At 33.2% G+C, this 19,321-nt stretch overlaps 1 protein-coding gene across 1 annotated transcript in view; it reads left to right on the top strand.

Moving 5' to 3' along the window:
* The first annotated feature begins 452 nt into the window (after positions 1–452).
* LOC133178577 (E3 ubiquitin-protein ligase rnf213-alpha-like) overlaps positions 453–19,321 on the top strand; it is a 137,730-nt gene continuing 118,861 nt past the window's right edge. Inside the window, exons 1-9 of the mRNA XM_061313290.1 lie at positions 453–621; positions 1,321–1,514; positions 4,095–4,390; positions 5,916–6,136; positions 7,568–7,792; positions 9,355–9,550; positions 10,116–10,180; positions 10,837–11,125; positions 16,371–16,472. Coding sequence (XP_061169274.1) covers positions 464–621; positions 1,321–1,514; positions 4,095–4,390; positions 5,916–6,136; positions 7,568–7,792; positions 9,355–9,550; positions 10,116–10,180; positions 10,837–11,125; positions 16,371–16,472 — 1,746 coding nt within the window. The 5' untranslated portion in view covers positions 453–463. The remainder of the gene's footprint in view (positions 622–1,320; positions 1,515–4,094; positions 4,391–5,915; positions 6,137–7,567; positions 7,793–9,354; positions 9,551–10,115; positions 10,181–10,836; positions 11,126–16,370; positions 16,473–19,321) is intronic.

Genomic DNA, 19,321 nt, shown 5'->3' with positions numbered 1-19,321 from the left:
CTTCTAGTCAATTTGCAAATAAAATTCGTAAAATATGTGACTAGATTTAGAAAAAGAAAGCATAAAACAACGTAGAATTTGTTTCCTTCTATCAAAATGTATCGTATCGAAAATAACCGAACCGAGACAAAATTATACAATACGTATCGAACCGTGAAGGAGGTGTATCGTTTCACCCCTAATGATATCCTACAATATTATTTAGTATGTTTAGAGGGGTGTATATATAATTATATATATATATATATATATATATATATATATATATATATATATATATATAAAAATATATATATATATATATATATATATATATATATATATATATATATATATATATATATATATATATATATATATATATAATGAAACGATTGAATGTCACTATTCCAAATTTACAATATAAAGGCCCAGGCTAGTAAACACTAATGATACTTGTTTTTCTTGCTATAGGTCGGACAAAATGACAACAAGAAGTAAAAGTGATGTGGTGGAAATCCACTTTCAAGCAATAGCATCCAAAAAATTTATTGACAACTCAGCAGTAAACAGTGTTCGTATCAGGTTTGCTCTTGAAGAGTATGGAGGACTGACGAACTTGTGGCCAACATACAGTGTACTGTAAGTTTACAAAATTGACTTAAATATAAAGATAAATTATTAAGAATTTCATAGCTTAAAAATATTTTCTGGGAACACAGTTACTCAGTCTGTGTTATTAGTGCACTTACGGCAAAGGCTTCTTTTGGTTGAAGTTGGTCTTATGTTTGTCTGTCTGTCTGTCTGACATGTTTATTTTATCAGCTCACTTTAGCCAATGCTCAAGTGAACAGTGCCCCTTTAAAAAAAGGGGCCATATTGCACCTGTCAGTCGCTATGTCAGTTTGTCAGTCAGTAGCCATTGATATCTGATTTATATTTTTGGAAACCCATAATCTGCTTGACAGACATCAAACTTGATTCACTGATACCTCCTAAAGAGCAGGGGTAAATAATAGTAAATTGTTGAAAATACAATTTGCCAAGTATCAGTTTCAATGACGAGAACAAACTTATATCGATGTTTTAATCCCTTTTTTTATCAGCCAACATCCTGCAAATTAAGGAGTACCAGTACTCATTATATTGTACTCCATGTAATATTATATAATTATAAAGTAATTGTATCAAAAATTAAGATGTTTGGAACTTTTGGAAAGTATGCTGTGACAAATTTCCATAGAGAAAGCGTAAATTAATCCCATGAGGAAAAAAAAGTATGTCTACAGTATGGGAGTAATGAAAATGCACAGTACATGTATACAGATGAATTTTTTTTAGATTACCTGATGGTCATGTGGCTGTATCATTTAGAGGATATTTTTCAAAAGAACGGATTAAGACTCCAGGATTTCGATATTGCTACTGTGTGGTCATTAATAATGATCTGTCCAATGTCGTAGATGAATATGTTTATAATGCCTGGAAGGTGGATGAGAACAATCTAAGACAACTTCAAAAAGATAATATACCAGGTATACCTCTACCAATTATGTTACAAATGTGCAGTCTACATGAGTCTTTACATTATGATCTTAGACATATCACTTATTTATCGCATTATTCAAACCATCTACAGTAAAACTCAGTTGTAAGGGAAGTCACTTTGCGGCTGTTCAATTCTCTATCCATACAATTCAAATGTAGAATATTTAAAATACTGAAATGGAGTGGCAAATCATTAACATAACCTCAAAAAGTTTTAAATATCTTTTATGTCTATGCTTTCAAAACCTATAATTAATTCATTTTCCCTCCTAAACACTATAATAATTATAAAACAAGATGTGTTTGTGAAACACTGATGCCCCCGTATGGCAACTTATAGCGAAGGTTAAACTTTCTCAAATGCAAATCAAATATTGCTGGTACCCAAGGTAAGGTCTTGTAACGGGGAATATACCTCTGAAATATGAAAGCCCTAGCAACCATTGAAAAGATAGGGAAAATGTTAAAGTTTTCAAAAGTAAGACAAACATCAAGGTCAAATGGTCAAAATTACATGTAATGGTGCCCAAGGAAAGGCCTTCTCAGAAGAAATACACATGTGAAATATGAAAGCCCTAGCACTAACCGTTTAAAAGACATGGCCAAGGTTAAAGTTTTCCAAAGTCACGGTCAAAAGGTCAAAAGTTCTTGTTATTCAAAGTAAGGTCTTGTCACAAGGATTGCATATGTGAAGTATGAAGGCCCTAGAACCAACTGTTCAAAAGAAATGGCCAAGGTTAAAGTATTCCAAAAGTAGGTCAAACTCCAAGGTCAAGGTCAATAATTGTTGGTATCTAAAGAAAGGGCTTGTCATAAGGATTACACATGTGAAGAATGAAAGCCCTAGAACCAACTGTTCAAAAGTTATGGCCAAGGTTAAAGTTTTTTCAAAAATAGGTCAAACTCCAAGGTCAAAGGGTCAAAGTTGTTGGTATTCAAAGGAAGGTCTTGTCACAAGGATTACTTATGTGAAAAATGTAAATCCTACCACCAACTGTTCAAACTATATGGCCAATGTAAAAGTTTTCCAAAAGTAGGTCAAACTTCAAGGTCAAGGTCAAAGTTGTTGGTATCCGCAGGAAGGTCTTGTCACAAGGATTATACATGTGAAGTATGAAAGCCCTAGCACCAACAGTTTAAAAGTTATGGCCAAGGTTAAAGTTGGTTAAAATTTTGTAAAACTGGGTCAAACTCCAAGGTCAAGGGCAAAAGGTCATATTTGATGGTACCCAAAGAAAGGTCTTGTCACAAGGAATACACGTGTGAAATATGAAAGCCATAGGTCCAACCAATCAAAAATTATGAGCAATGTTAAATTTTTTGGACAAACAGACAAACAGACAGACAGACATACAGATGGACGGACAGGGCAAAAACTATATAACCCCTGAATCTTCGATATGGGGCAAAAAAAATTTTTTTTAGCCCCAATGTATAGATAATTGTTTCATTTTAAAAATTAATTAATAAAGACCTGTCAATTAACTTTGTAATCTCCTTGCGGTCCCTTGAATAAAGTGGATGGCTCCAATGATACATGTGTATCACACATGTTAGCCGCTATGTACAAATATGTCCATGTAAATACCTAGGGGTGGGGTTGCATTTAATCAGATATGCTTACCCTCCCGTGTTCTAAAAATCAGTGTTTATCATTTCGATATTCTCCAATTTAAGATTTACCAATAGTATACAAGAATTAAACTGTTTTAAACACACACACACTGTCTTCTGGGTCTTCTTGTGATAAACTGTCCATTTTGTATCAATATATGTTGAACCTTCGGGATCTATTGTTTTTCACCTTACTACCACTCAAACTGCTGTTAATACACTAAGCTAACATAATCATTACATTCACCCTAAAACTGAAAGAAACCGATTGACATGTGCGATTTTATGATTTTGAGCTGGTCAACTTCATGTTGGTGTTCCTCTCACTTGGGCATGCGTGCCTCATTTGCCTAATGTTTTCGGTGTGTTTCCCCCCTTCTTAATGTAGCCAGGTTTTGACAAGACTTTCTCACAAACAATCATTTACCAACTCGACTGGTCTCTGTAATGTCCATCTTTTTCTCATTGAACATCTGTGGGACTAAGTGGATGATAGGGTTTGAAATTCACAAGCTGGTCTCTTTCAACTAAGGGCTGCCTTGTTGAAAGGGTTGAATAATATCCTTATTTGAAGGATAAACAGTGATGAGCTCCATGCAAAGGAGAATAGAGGCTGTGACAGATGCACGAGGGAGACACTGAAGATAATGAGCATTTTCGGGGAAAAATAATATTATTTCACCTCAAAAGTTTACCCTTTTTTCTTTTTCCTTTCAGTATATTATGGAAAGTGGTTCCCGTAATAAATGAGTATCATAATGTAAAAGCAACGTGTCTGCCATATAGCCGGATATTAATTGTCACCTTCCTGACATAGAAATTTAGACTGCATGTGTAAACCAATGAAAGTGCGACATTTCAATCTGAGGGAAAATAAATAAATTTAAACTAATTCTAAATGAAAATGAAAATTTTTCAATGAAATGTTTATTTAAAATGAAAACATGTTTCAGATTTATGGATGCAGTATGATGGAATTCTGAATCCCTTGCCAGAGAAAGCATTCCTTCAAAAATTAAAGTCAATGGTTGGATATGATTCATATGAAAAGAAAATGGAAAAAGATGCAATTTTCTCTGCAAAGTATTTCTTTCCAAAATGGAAACATTTCTTTGTACATGGATGGGATACTACAGGAGCAGACATGTTACGACAGATGGAGATGTTGTATGCAGGTCTACATAAAAATGTTTTCATTTCTTGTAAGAAGTGGACACTTGAAGAAGACTTCAAAACTTTTCTTGGAAAGGTGATTGAGACTTTTTTTCTCCATTTTTGGTGCAGAAGTAGTAAGCAATTATTCATATGAAGAATAGCAGTGTCTGATTTAGGAGAAAACTGAATAATAACAACAGGGCTCCTTTATCTTTAAAGAATGAATTTTATAGCTACCCAAGATAAACTTTATAGCCTGAGTTTGGCCAGTTTATGTTTTATGAATTTCATGGTTTATTAAAAAGTGTAAATTTTTCCAACCCAGGTTATACATTCAAGTATAGCTTGGGTAGTTTTTAAATTTACTCCACATACATGAAATCAAATGTCACTAAGTGTTAAAAAGATTTTTATGCCCCAGTTATTATAGAATTGGGGGCATATAGTTTTTGGTCTGTGTATCCATCTTGCTGTCTGTCTGCAAAAACTTTAACCTTGCTTATAACTTTTGTTTGGCTGAATTTAAGGCTTTCATGTTTCGCATGACTCTGTGTATTCCTTTTGACAACTTCCCTTTGCCACCAACATTTTTGACCTTGACTTGGAGTTTGAACCACTTTTGAAGAACTTCAACCTGGCAATATCTTTGAATGGTTGGAAGTAAGGCTTTCATATTTCGTATGTATCTTCCTTTTGACCTTCCCTTAATTACCAACATTTTTGACCTCATGACCTATAATCTGGAACTTTAACCTTGGCCATATCTTTTGAAAGCTGGTGCTAGGGTTTTCATATTGTGTATTCCTTATGACAAGACCTTCCCATGGGTATCAACTTTGTTTGTCTTTTGACCTTGACCTTGGAGTTTGATCTACTTTTGAAAAACTTTAACCTTGGCCTTAATCTTTTGAATGATTAGTGGAAGGGCTTTCATATTTCAATTGTGCGTTCCATTTGACATTAGGCCTTCCCTTGGCTTCCAACATTTTTGACCTTGACCTTGGAGTTTGACCTACATTAGAAGACTTTAGCCTTGACCAAAATTTCTGAATAGTTGGTGCCTGCAAGGACTGTCATATTTCATATACATGTGTATTCCTTGTGACAAGTCCTTACTTTGGGTTAACATTTTTGACCTCTTGACATTGTAGTTTGACTTGCATTTGAGAAACTTTAAACTTTGCAATGAACTGTCATATGGGGGCATCAGTGTTTCACAAACACATCTTGTTTCCTTATGAAAATGCCTTCAAATTGTACAAATTTAAATATGACCTCAAGTAGATAAATGCGTTTTTGATGTAAATCATTATGATATAGTCAACACAGGTTATACAATTTAAACAAATTTTTCTACCCATTCAAATGACATTTTAAACCAGAATTGAATTATTCTTTAGTGTCTTAATTATGCATGCATCCTATCAGTGACTGCAGGTTCATTTATACAACTTGTACCATGCAGTGATTAAACTTGTCATGCACTAGACAGAGATCATGAACATTAAGACTAATTTTTTAAGGATTAAGAGATTTTGATTAATAATTGTAAAATATATGTAAATGGCAATATTTTTTTTTTTTATCCCCTAATCTCTGAATTCTAATTCTTTCTGAAGGTGTGGATAGAAGATCTGAAACCCAAATTAGATGAACTGGAAAAAAAGCCTGATCTGATTTCTGCCATTGGTATCATTGTGATTGCGGAAGAATACTTGCTGCCACTTGATGCAAAAAACAAGAATGCCTTGTTTCAAAGTCTGGTTCTTGAAGCAGATTTTGAGGAAATGAAATGTCCAATGTATGACAAATTTAAGGAAAGTTTCCAGGGAGTTATTCCGTAAGTTTTTGAAATTGCATTTAGGACAACATAATGCTTTTAATACTGTAATAGATAATCATGAGAGGTTTTTTTGGTATTTATAGTAAAAGAATTTCTTGCATAAATTTTTGGGTCTGTTAGTTTTTCTGTCTGCAAAAATTTTAATCTTAGACAATCTGCCATAAATATTTGAATGGCTTTCATATTTCACATGTATATTTTTTGTGGCAGTACTTTTCTTTGGGTACGAACATATTTGACCTTAGAGTTTGAGTAACTTTTTTATGTCACCTGAGTCACTCAGGCCATTCATTTTTGTTTGTTGTTTAACGTCCCTCTTAAGAATTTTTCACTTAATATATGGAAACTCCACCACTTGCCGGTGGAGGGCTGCAAATTTATACCTATACTTGGCACTCAAGGCCATTGAGCAGTGAGGGATCTTTTCATGCCAGCACTTACTGCAACATGGGACATCGGTTTATACGGTCTCGTCTGAAGGACTAATCTTCAAATCCCCCAGTGGATTTGAACCCACAATGTATGGATCAGCTCCTTATTCTGAGTCTCTAGAGCTGTGTATCAAATCCATAAAAATAAGGTGGAGATCTTGATGAATAATTATTTTAAATTAGTATCAACACTATTTGTTATCATTTTAAAGTTTAAATTTTATTTTTAATTGCTCCTTACTTGAAATGGGGAAGGCATGTAGAGACAGCTACATTCTATTCCTCCTCAGTTTACAAAGCATGAATTAGGGATTAGAATTAGATGGAATATATTGTATTAAATTGAAATTTTTTTTGTTTGCATGGTTATATTTATCTAACATATGCTTTAGGGACATGTGCACATTAATGGGCAATTATATTAAGGCCATATAAAATTGGAATTACGGTTTTCAGGCCTTGCGCGCATCTGTTTTGAGGTAGCCGCATTCCAAATTTTATCGTATTTTTGATAAAATAAAAAGTAGGTAATACGGAGACCAATCTGGAAAAAAAGTTCTGCCCTCATTTTCTCGTAGTTTAGTACACGAATATCACTTCCGGTAGCCATTTTCAAAGAGTCTTGGCTATTTCGTTTAAAAATACATTCAAAGATAATGCTTACAATGTTAACACATTGATAAGAAATGGATAATGGAAACCTATTGATCAGACATGGAAAGTATATCTATAAGGAACAGAGAATTTTTAACATTATTTTATAGAAAATTCTGGTATTAAAAAATACCTCCCTCATCTACTTTATCGCCAATAAAATGATAAATAAAAAACCTCCCTGCCACATCTGTTTTGGAGAAAATTGACCTGAGAACCAGAGAATTAAATTTATGTAGCCTAATAGTTATTTTTATCTCAGACTGAAAAAGATTTTTAAAAGAAATTACACTTGATCAATACAACTTGTATTGAAATAACAAAACTATTTATTTTTATCCAGGAGGGTTAAAAAAGGATTGTTAGAGTTCATCAAAAGTGTGAAATCTTCAGACGATCCTACATGGCTGTGTAGTCTTCCTCTTTACCACTTTTTGATTGGGAAATGTCGTCCTTTTGAAGCCATGACCAAGAGAGTGGATCATAATGCAGTGAAGCCCCTCTGGTGGGGAAAAGATGGCTTGGAAATAGAAATGGATTACTTGAAAGGAAAAACCAAGTGGAGTGTGTATGTATTTATATTTTGTTTATAAAATGGTAATTATAAAACCAGTATGAAAATTACATATATTTTTCATGTTCTTAGTGTTACTTTTCAAATTCATGCAATGCAAAGTGTCCTGGTCGTTTAGTAGATAACAGAGTGCAATAATCACTATTTAAATATGATAATGATACGCAATGAGAAAAAATTTCAAGGAAGTTTGAAATGTTTAAATGAAATATCCCATCTTAAACCCATACGTTTACAATATCTCATGATATCATATTGATTTATCATATCATAACTTGTGTGAAAATTTTTAGCTCACCTGAGCCAAAGGTCACTGAAAAGATCCTTCCCCGTGACTTTTCGGTGATCTTTCAGTTACCATTCAGTCGACTGAACTATTTGAAAGTATTTTGAGGTAGAGATTCTTATTTATTCAAATCATGACCCCCTGGGTATAGGGTGTGTTTACAATTGATGATCAAAGCAATACATAGGAATACATAGGAATTTTTTTTTTTAAATTCTCTTCTCAAGAATAGCAAAGATGTGATTGGTCATATTTATATGGAAGCATGCATCCACAGATAGTGTAGATCGATTCAGATTTGTTCAAATCATGACCCCCAGGGGTAGGATGGGACCATAATGAAAGTTCAAAATTGTAGGGGACAAAAAGCCACAGTTAGTCAAAGAAATGTGTAAGCCTGCATCCTTAGTTAGTGTAAATTCAGTTTTGTTCAAATCATAACACCCCCCCCCCCCCCTTTTAGGGGTAGGTCGGGAGCACTTATGCATTAAGCTTTTCAATACTGAACTGATTTTTGCTATTTTCCTAGCCATAGTTCTCAGGTGAGTGATGTGGCCCATGGGCCTCTTGTTATATTTCTGATTAACTTGTATGCATCTTTTATCATTTTTTCAGTTTATCAGGTTTTGCCTTTATTATGATGATCATTTATGAAGTTCTGTAATGTTTTCTGTTTATCATGTAGATCAGATACCCCTCCTCTTCTTTGATTTTAGAGGAAACACCCCAGATATTTTAAGTATCATTTTTATTTATTTTTTTTTCTTTTATGATTTTCTTTACTATTCAATCAGTGGCACTTATTGAAATAAATTTGGAGGACTTTAAACAGGGCTCTCAATGGTTTGTAATTGGCTCCATTGATTTCCTTATTCCCAATGCCAGAGTAGAAATTGTTACTTTCTTCAATTGTCATTTTCTATGAAAAAGTTGATTATAAAACACCAGAAAATCAAATGGTGATGAACAGTTTTTTAAAAACTTTTTTTTATTTGTTGGATTCCCCAATTTCTCCCAAAACTTGTTCAATGACATGCATGTATAATTTTCCCAAGTTTAATGGCCTCAACTCCTTAACCAAAGTGTTGTGTGAGCACTTTTAAATGCAAAACAACAATTAATTAATAGTGGATACACTTTGAACACCACTTTTGTTAAGTTTTTAAGGATTCTTGCAAGAAAAGAGATTGCTATATCCTAGGCTATCAGTCAAATTGAATTTGAAATGCTGTGATAGGCATATTTAATAGTATCTTTATTTTTATTACAGAGACCCTGAGATTATTCTTCAAACCTTAGCACCGATGTTTGAAATAGACTTTTACTTGTCAAGATCCTTTGTGTCTGTGCTAAAGTTGGAAAAACTAACTGTTGTCAAAACCAAGCTGCTGCCTCCAGAAGTTGTAATGGCTGCACTGTATTTCTTTTTACGTACAGACTACTTTGAAAATGACACAAAGAAAAAGGTATGTAACTATATTCATCTGAATTTTTTCTAGGATTGAACAATTTAAAAAAAAAAGGATGTTGTCATGGTTACCAAAATTGAAATATTGAATTCTGTAGTTTCAGAACAATTTATATAAAACTTGGTATACAAGTATAGAGTCACCAAATTAAAACATAATACAGTTTATTTGATTTTGATGAATAAGCTGCCATCAATTTGATATAAATTTCTGTGAAATTCTTTCCAAATGCTATTTCTGTAGCATTTGATATTTTTCACTGGAAAAGTATCACTTTCAAATATAATGCTTTTATTCAGTGGAAAAGTTACCGTATTTCACCATTGAAAAATTTCATAAATTGAATTTAACAACATGAAAAAATGTTTTCAAAAAAAAAAATTCAAAAAACCTAAATGATACTCTAAATACATGTACAGTCAAGAAATTTGAACTGATCCACTTATATATGTATAAATTTAATGATTTTGGAGAGGGAAATAGTACCATGTCTTTGTTGCCAGATTATCATTGGATGAGATCTTAATGAAAAAGAAAAATTAATATTGTGTTTGTTTTACAGATAGCTTATGACTGTCTTGAAGTTGCTGCTGAGCAAATGCGAAAAAGTTGTGAGCTTGAAAATATGTAAGTTTATTTTAATTGCCCATTATAGGACATTTCCACAGAAGGATCTGCATGGGTTGTGTTTGCTTATAATTTAATACTTGTGTCATATTTTCTATCACAAGTTTATTCATGTTGAATAACTTATGAAAGTTGTACAAAAAAAGTTGCTTCACAAGTCCATGCCATGCATAAAAATAATTCATTAAAATTTTTGGTTACCTCTCAGTGTTAAGTAATAGAGCATTTCCACTTTCAAGTAACTAATGTCATACCTTGGCCAAGCTTGCATGGCTAATGCATCCTGTACACTACCAGATTTGCATCTGATGTTGTATTTGACCTAGTATATTTTCTAGGTGAATTACCAGGTAAATTAAAGTTTTTGAAGCAGATCCATTTTCAAGTAAGTACAATGTCCATGTCTACAGTAGATCATACTTGCCTGCATGTATAATGCATTTTGGGATCTTATGCATGCTATAAGACTTGCTACCATGGATGCTGCTACTTATATGACCTAGATTCTCTGGATGAGTGCAGAGCAAGTTTTTTTTTAAGTAAATGATTGTGACTTTATAAGGTAAGTCGTTTTCATTGTTGAGTGTCAAACATCACTATCTATATATTCAGCTTGTGGCAAACAACTTAAACTTAATTAAATGAAATCTTTTTAGTTCCCAGGATCAGCTAACAAGAGCATACCTGTGCATTAAAATTGGAGCAGATGTTTTAAGTATGGCAAATTCTCATCACAGAGACAGGACCAGTATTGTTTTATGGGCAACTGAGGCTTTTGTAGTTGCCCTAGCAGTCTATGAACAGCTAATCGAAAGAACCAGTAAAGAGGGGAATTCTATGGAAAGTGAGAGACTACATCTTGTAACACTTAATGAAAAAAAAGGATTGATCAATGACTGGTTGAACAGATTTATATTCTATCCATCTGTTGAAGCAGATCTTGAAGTAAGTTAAAATAAAATGATTAAAAGAAGTGATAGAGAAATAAGTTTTAGGGCCGATTCATACTGGGTTGTTGATAATCAAAGAAGAAAGTACGTTATGGACCAAAATCGGCCCTGTCCCCAAATCTGATGAAGATTTTTTTGGAACATGTCTAAGATGTCCTCTTTTAAATTCAGCTTAATTTTTGTAATTATCTCAAATCAATTTTCCTACAAAGCTATCTGAATATAGAGAGTTTCTTTGGAAAATAACACTATGACGTTATGACGTCAACCTAGCGACGTTACGCAAATACGAGGGTTGTTGGAAAGTACGTTATATTACTTTCAAGAAATATTAAAAAAGAACACATTTTTATATCAAATATTTATTTTGTTGATGTGTGAAGTTCCATTCCATTCGACTTAACAAAAATCAATTTACTTAATTTTAAAATTTACATGTTTTGGTAACCCCGGAGATGCATTATAACGTCAAAAAACATTGCGTTATGGTGTTTTTAAAAAAAATTCTCCCTTTACATTTCACAGAGTTTGGCCCAATAGCCACTTATTAAAAACGTTTCTCTATCAATTTTAATTTATTTTGCTAACAATCGTACCAGTAGCATAATTTTGTTTGTCCATGTTTTTTATTATTATTATTTTACCGCGTAACTGTGCATTTACAAGATCAGCTACCATGAAGCGCCTTTCTCTTTCCCTGACCTTACCAACTCAAAGTTTCTGTTAAGATTTTTACAGAAAATTCATTTTCTCACGGAACGCCCTTGTCTGATACAGAGTTTTAATCATTCGAATACAGCCTCTATCATTTATACACATATGCACAAATCGCTTTTGAGATATTTTCAGAGTTTATTCTGAAGATTTTCAGAGTACAACACAAAATTTTGTAAAACCTTAGAAACTGGTTTCTATATACATCTATACACCTTTCCAATGTTGTACTGAATGGTCATAAAAAAAATCGATGTTTGGCTGCGGAGTAAGATATTTGACCCGTCGATGAGAAACTAGACCGCTCACGTCAAAATTGTGGGCGGGATCAGCTAAATCTCATTTGCATTCGTTGGTGTTCGACAGTGACGAAATTGACCAAGTTTAAACACAGTGTGGTTTAAGTTAATTTACATCATGAAAGCCAGCACAAGATACAAAGGTATAACAAAACATTTATTGACTAATATATGGGAAAATGAGTTTTGTTGACCCATCGATGGATTAAATAACGGCCTCAGACAAACAGTTTGGTTTTTGGGTCCGACAATATACGTTCAAATGAAAGATTAATTTATATGATTTTAAAACAAGAGAGAGAGAGAGAGATGCGTAACGCATATATTTAATAGTACGTTTATTATAAGTATCTGATTATTCTAATTCAAGCAAAATTTTGATTTTTAAAAGCTAGACAATATTTTTTATGCGAATTACTTGGTTTGATTTTAAGATTGCATTAAAACTTTTAACACTACTTTATAGAATGTCAGATTCCCTATGAAATTTTATGAGAAAGCATTAAAGATATTTTCGAAAAGTATTTAAAATTTTAATTAATAGATAACATTGAAAGGGCAAACTCCCCAGCCCATCTTTTTCCAACGAGTCGCAGTCTCATTCACGAATTCATCTAAACAAAATGTGTTTAAAACGTTTCTGTCTTGTCATCTGAGAAAGTTTAAAAAAAAAAAACTGAAAAAAGTACTGTCATTCGATTAATAATTTTATATGTCACTGGATGGTCCTTCTCAAATGCACGAATCAAATTTCATCCCACCCCCCACCCCCACCCCTTTACAAGCTGGTAGAGATGCAGCACTTCTCTTGGATAGCTGGCATAGGTAATTTTCTATCGCATTTTCTTTAGCAATTTATTGAGGCTTTTTTCACCAACTTAGTATAGCTTAAAAATAAATAAATAAATAAAATGAATTAAAATAAACATGCATAAACATTTACTTTCTTTGAAGAACACATTTACGATCTTTTTTAAAATTAATACTACATATAATTATAGATAAATACTGTTGCTTGAAGTTTCGACTTTGTTGCTTGAAGTTTCGATTTTGTTGCTTAAAGTTTTGATCAATATGAGAGCCTATCTTTTATTAAGTATTGTAAGCCTTCGATACCAAACCTATGGGAAGAAAGATCCTAGGCCTTTATGCCTGCTTTTCAATCCATTTCAGGTAGAGCGCTCGCTCCGTGATCGGAAGGTCGTGTGTTCAAATCACGACCGCGACCGACCTAAGCAAAGGCACTTGTTTCATGTACAGGGCACCCTACTTATAAGTAGGGGTGCCCTGTATACGAAACAAGTGCCTGTGGACCTAAGTCGATAAAATATAGGTAGCACTCATATGGAGACGCCACCACTTGCCGGTGTAGAGCTGAAAATTTTGAGCTATACTCTGCACTTAGGGCCATTGAGCAGTGAGGGATCTTTTTTGTGCCAGCACCTACTGCGACATGGGACCTCGGTTTATACGGTCTCATCCGAAGGACTGATCTCCACGTCCAGCAGTGGGATTCAAATCTCAGATGTAAGGATCAACTCATTCCTCCGCCACTCTAGAGCAAACGCTCTGACCACTGCGCCACGCGGGCGACCCACTTTGAAGTGAAAGTTTCGGGTCTTTCGGATGAGACCTTAAAAACTGAGGGCCCGTGTCACGGAAAGTTCAAACTTTTTTTCACAATTATTTTTTCACAACCAATTTTCCCCCAGTACACTAAATTCCTTAACTTTACCTATGCTACAGCAAAAAGAGGGGGAGGGGGGGGGAGGGGTAGCCTTGGAATGAACATTTTCAAAGTTTGGAAAAAAGTGGGAAGGGGTCCTGCTCCCCTGATTCTTCGTGCCTGATAAATTACTTGTTTTCAGACTTGTTCACACTGACAGATAATTTTGTTCCACAGTACTTATATTAAATTGTGTGATGCACATACACCGCCGTAATGGTGTAAAATAATTTAGTGACAGGTAACCTTGTTGAAAAGTGAACCCCTCGTCTGATACAGCTTTTTCATTAATTTTTTTTTTTTTGCAGAAATTCTTTTTTGGACCTTCTGTCGCTTTCTCATTCCAGTCTTCTTTTAACGTCACTGGATCCTCGACAGATAAGAAATTACAAATCTGGTATATGTGGAATGATCTTAAGTAGAATATACGGGAAAAAAATAAATTTTACTAGGTGAAATATGAGCCTTTGTTTTTATATGCATAATATAAACGGCAGGCAAATGTCTACAATATGAACTTTTGCAGATGCAACACGCTTATATTGTGCGTGGAATTATAAAATCTGAAAATATATTGAAACATCAACCGTGCACTTGTATAAATGACTGAAAATACAAGACTTCAGAATATTAATTAATCTGATCAGTCCTGACAAACGGCATCCAAAAGATTGGGAATTTATCCCCCCCCCCTTCCCAAAAAATGTTCGTGTTGCAAGGGGACCTATTGTGACGTCATCTTTGAGTTTATTGCGTAATTCATATACATACATGCAGACGTCAACTAGGCCGTTTAAGTAGCAAAATAAAATAAAGGCTAGGATTTAAGCATTTTTTCTGCAGTAATACTTTTAGTAATTTCATTTGTTAGCTGAACATTTTTATTAAGTATATTATTAAAATTGATCTCTTCCCTTCTTCCTGGCAGCATTTATCAAGTGTAAGGCTTATTTGTATAAAACAATATTGCAATTTGTCATTTCTATAAACATTTTTTTTAGCTTTTATGCTATTTTCATGAAAAATATATTTGTATGAGCAATATAAATATAGTCAATCAATGATAAATTTATTTTTTAACATTATTACACGAAATACATCATTATTGTAACTCCTAGATAAGAAATCGCCCCTCGACTAACTCGGTATCCGCCACCGGAAATAGTCATGAAATGTCAAAATTAACATACTGCACATTCCTCGAGCAAATTCTTACCATTATTTTTGCTTGTCTTTTATCAAATTATTTTCAAATATATATGTTTTATTTTGCTCGAGGAGTGTGCACTACTTCAATTTTGGGAATTTGTTGTAAAAATAGTGGAAAAAATAGCAATTTCCGGAAATAACGGATGTTTAAATCATGTGAATACCTCTAATCAACGTACTTGCGAAATTTTGTTATGCAGATATGAAAACTACCAATCTTCTTCTACATGTACATAGTAGTTATATTTTTACAAACTTGTATATCAAAATACAAAAAATTGTTGGCCTTCGAATAATACGTAACGTACTTAGTTCTTTAACCAGAACTAACTCATCTTACATGAAATTAAATATATTTAATCCACATTGAATACACTAAAGTTTACTTTGCTGTTACTGTAAAAGCAGAAATATTCATTGGGGATTAAATTTCGTTGTAAACCATTATCAGCGAAATTAAATTCCACATGAAATTTTTATATGACTATATATTGAATAGGGTGACTTTCGAAACAATGAAATTTTATGCCCACGAAACCTTTTTTAGATGACAAAAGAATGAAATTTTGTCCCCACCAAAATTTGTGTTTCTACAGTAATTCTTATGCAGGTTATTTGAGCTCGAATTATCATTTAGCCTACTTGATTCTGACAAGTCAGGTGCATATTTCATGATGCTCACTAGTGCTTCAAGAAAAATATGCCTAATTGCAAGTCTGTGTGATTTGCACACCATTAACATTCACACACTGAAAAACATTTCTTATATTTACATTTTAAAGCTTTAAAACCAACAAAAATACATGCAATATTTGAATTTTTTTGCTGCCCTATATCGTTATGTTTTTTTTTTTTTTATATTTCTGTCGCATCATTGTGACATCATAATACATGCTATCGTGTTCTTCAGCCAAATTGATTGTGAAAATATTGTTTAATTTACAGTATGAATATTTGATTACAAAACATATTCTATTCATGCATAGTTATTGCATTTCTCCATGTATATTTACACAAAAATGGCATTAAAATCAACTTCATAGTTGGCTTAGTAAAAAAAAAACAACAGGAAATGTAAATATTTGACAATGTTTTAATATAATGTGAAAAACATGAGGGCACTATTTGGAATAAGAAGGGGGAAAGCAATGTTTTGTTTATCTTCAGTTTTAACTGTTATATTAAAACTGAAATGAAGGGAGAGGGCATAATAAGTTTTTAGAACTTGTGTCCAATCCCTTTGTAATTAGAAACTACAATAAAATATGTTAAAACCAAACCAACTGTTAAAGGTATGGAGCAAGATTCTGTCGATGAACATTCCCAATAGTTCCATTAAAGATGCCTTGATGAGTGAATTAAAAGACACCCTACAAGAAAAGCTAGATAAAAAGGTACAGTAATTAAAAGTAAATTTAATTGTTTTGCTAACTGAATGTGCAAAAGGCTTAATTCAAATTTGGCAGTCTTCAAAATTTAAAATAAATTGTAATTTAAATTGTCTATGTTTTACCTAATTTGAGTCATTCAGCTGAGCTATTGCTTTCTCTAGATTTATTTGTTTGAAATGTCCTCTGTTATCTTTTCAGATTATAGTGTTTATACGTAATTCTGAACATTTGAAACTACTGATTAAGAAGCAATAAAAATAAGACAATACAGTCAGTAAAACTTGTCTAATCCGGGCATCACTGGTTCCCTAGAAATTTGCCCAATTAGACAACATTTGGGATAAGACAATATTTTAAACAATTGATTTTACCCAGAGGAATGAAGTTTTCGTTGTAATAGATGAGATTTCAGATTCCACAACATCCTGATTAGAAAAATTTCACTGTTTTGAGAATTTTTTGTGCATCATTTTGTCTGCGATTGCAATCCCTAAATGGGACAAAGATGTAAAAACAGAAGAGAAATTTTCAGAGTAGTTTTTTTTTCTTCTAGAAATTAAGTATTGGATGCATTGACTTAAAAGTTTTTTTCCTTGTATTTGTCACAGTCATTACCCTAGGTTGAAAAAATAAAATGAAAAGTATGAAAATCTTGTGTAAGGTTGGGGGTGGGGGTGAGCTGAACCTAATACAGAGAATATTGAAATCAAGCTTAAGGTAGATGTCACTTGGTCAGCTTTTGAGAGAAGTTTAGTCAGAACCTCTAACATCAAAACTATTTATTTATACAATTCAATTTTTTTGACATTTTTGAATTTAACAATGCAAATTATACAATATTCAATTTAAAAACTGCTCACAAAATTGTAAAGAAACAAGATTTATAGGGGACTATTATTTCTTTTGGTGGAAGGATATTTAGAAGAAAATTCTTCAAATCTACACATTTCTTTGATTTAATATCTTGGAACTTTAGCCCTACATATTTATACTAGGAGAATTTTTCGTTATTATATGCTAGGAATATTACAGACCCTGAAACATGCTACAGCCCCAAAAAAGTGTGTGAAATTTGTGCACTTTTCGTTTCATGCAAAGCGTGTAGCGTTTCGTGTATACCGTGCAGCGTTTCGTGCAGATCATGTAGCGAGCATATACTGTTCGTGCAGCGTGCATGTGGGGTAAGAGCATGTTTTAGGGTCTGTAAATATAGGTCTCAAGTACCAATAGTATTTTAAATTTAAAACAAATTTTACACATTCACTCAGCAGACTTTGCCAAAAAATGAAAATATATTTAAGAAGTTAAGATAAAATTTACATAGTTTTTTGCCTGAAAATCACACATTTTGACCAATTATCTGAAAATTTACATCACTGCATAATCCCAACTTTTTCTTTCATTATTTTAAATTACACAATACATTCAACAGATCTGCACTTAAGTCATAAAAAGCCTGATACAAGAAAATATTTTATTGCCTATCTAGATCTTTAATATCCCAAAAATGATATTTTTTAGTGCGAAAAGGTCACACAATACTTTACATTCATTAATTTGCATGATTTTTTCAATAATAAATATTCAAACTATTTTACATTAAAAAAAAAGGACTATATTTATTTACATGATTACATTTAGTAAAATATTATAAAGGTTAAAGTTACATGTATTAACCTAAAAGTTACAATTTAAGTGCAAAAAGGTCAAGTTTATTGTACCCTTACTCAGAAAAATGCACATTGACCCCCCCCCCCCCCCCACATTTTTTTGCAATTTTGAGTCATGCTATGTGTGTAGTTATCTAAAATATATCTCTCAAAAAATCCTCGGTAAAACATATCATGAGTGACATACCTTAATTGACTAAAATGTTGAATGTATCTCAAGATCTTTTTTGATGTCTAAGATGTAATCATATTACATTATAATTGCTTTATAAGTCTTTTTATAACCTCTGTTTATCAGAAAAACAGAAAACATAGATGAAATTGAAGCCTTCCTACTACTAGAATTATGAGTACAGTGCTTTCAGGTGTTTGGTTGCAAGTATTGTTATTGAAAGTGTAATTGTTCGCTTTTTTAGCTCACCTGAGCTGAAAGCTCAAGTGAGCTTTTCTGATCACCCGTTGTCCGTCGTCCGTCCGTCCGTCCGTCTGTCCGTCCGTCTGTAAACTTTTCACATTTTCAACTTCTTCTCAAGAACCACTGGGCCAATTTTAACCAAACTTGGTACAAAGTATCCTTTGGTGAAGGGGAGTGTAAATTGTTAAAATAAAGGGCCAAGTCCCCTTACAAGGGGAGATAATCAAGAAAAGACAAAAATAGGGTGGGGTCATTAAAAAATCTTCTTCTCAAGAACCACTGGGCCAGAAAAGCTGAAACTTATGTGGAAACATCCTGGGGTAGTGTAAATTTTAAATTGTTAAAATCATGACCCCCGGGGGTAGGGCGGGGCCACAATAGGGAATCCAAGTTTGACATTGAAATACATAAGAAAAATCTTAAAAAATCTTCTTCTCAAGAACCACTGGGCCAGAAAAGCTGAAACTTATATGGAAGCATCCTGGGGTAGTGTAGATTCTAAATTGTTCAAATCATGACCCCCGGGGGAAGGGCGGGGCCACAATAGGGAATCCAAGTTTGACATTGAAATATATAGGAAAAATCTTAAAAAATCTTCTTCTCAAGAACCACTGGGCCAGAAATACTGAAACTTATATGGAAGCATCCTGGGGTAGTGTAGATTCTAAATTGTTCAAATCATGACCCCTGGGGGAAGGGCGGGGCCACAATAGGGAATCCAAGTTTGACATTGAAATATATAGGAAAAATCTTAAAAAATCTTCTTC

The sequence above is a fragment of the Saccostrea echinata genome, unplaced genomic scaffold, assembly GCF_033153115.1.
Source record: "Saccostrea echinata isolate AGI-Se365-2 ecotype Australia unplaced genomic scaffold, CSIRO_AGI_Sech_v1 ptg000003l, whole genome shotgun sequence".
NCBI lineage: Eukaryota > Metazoa > Mollusca > Bivalvia > Ostreida > Ostreidae > Saccostrea > Saccostrea echinata.
The sequence above is the reverse complement of the archived record's forward strand: the minus strand, read 5'-3'. Positions and strand labels throughout refer to the sequence as shown.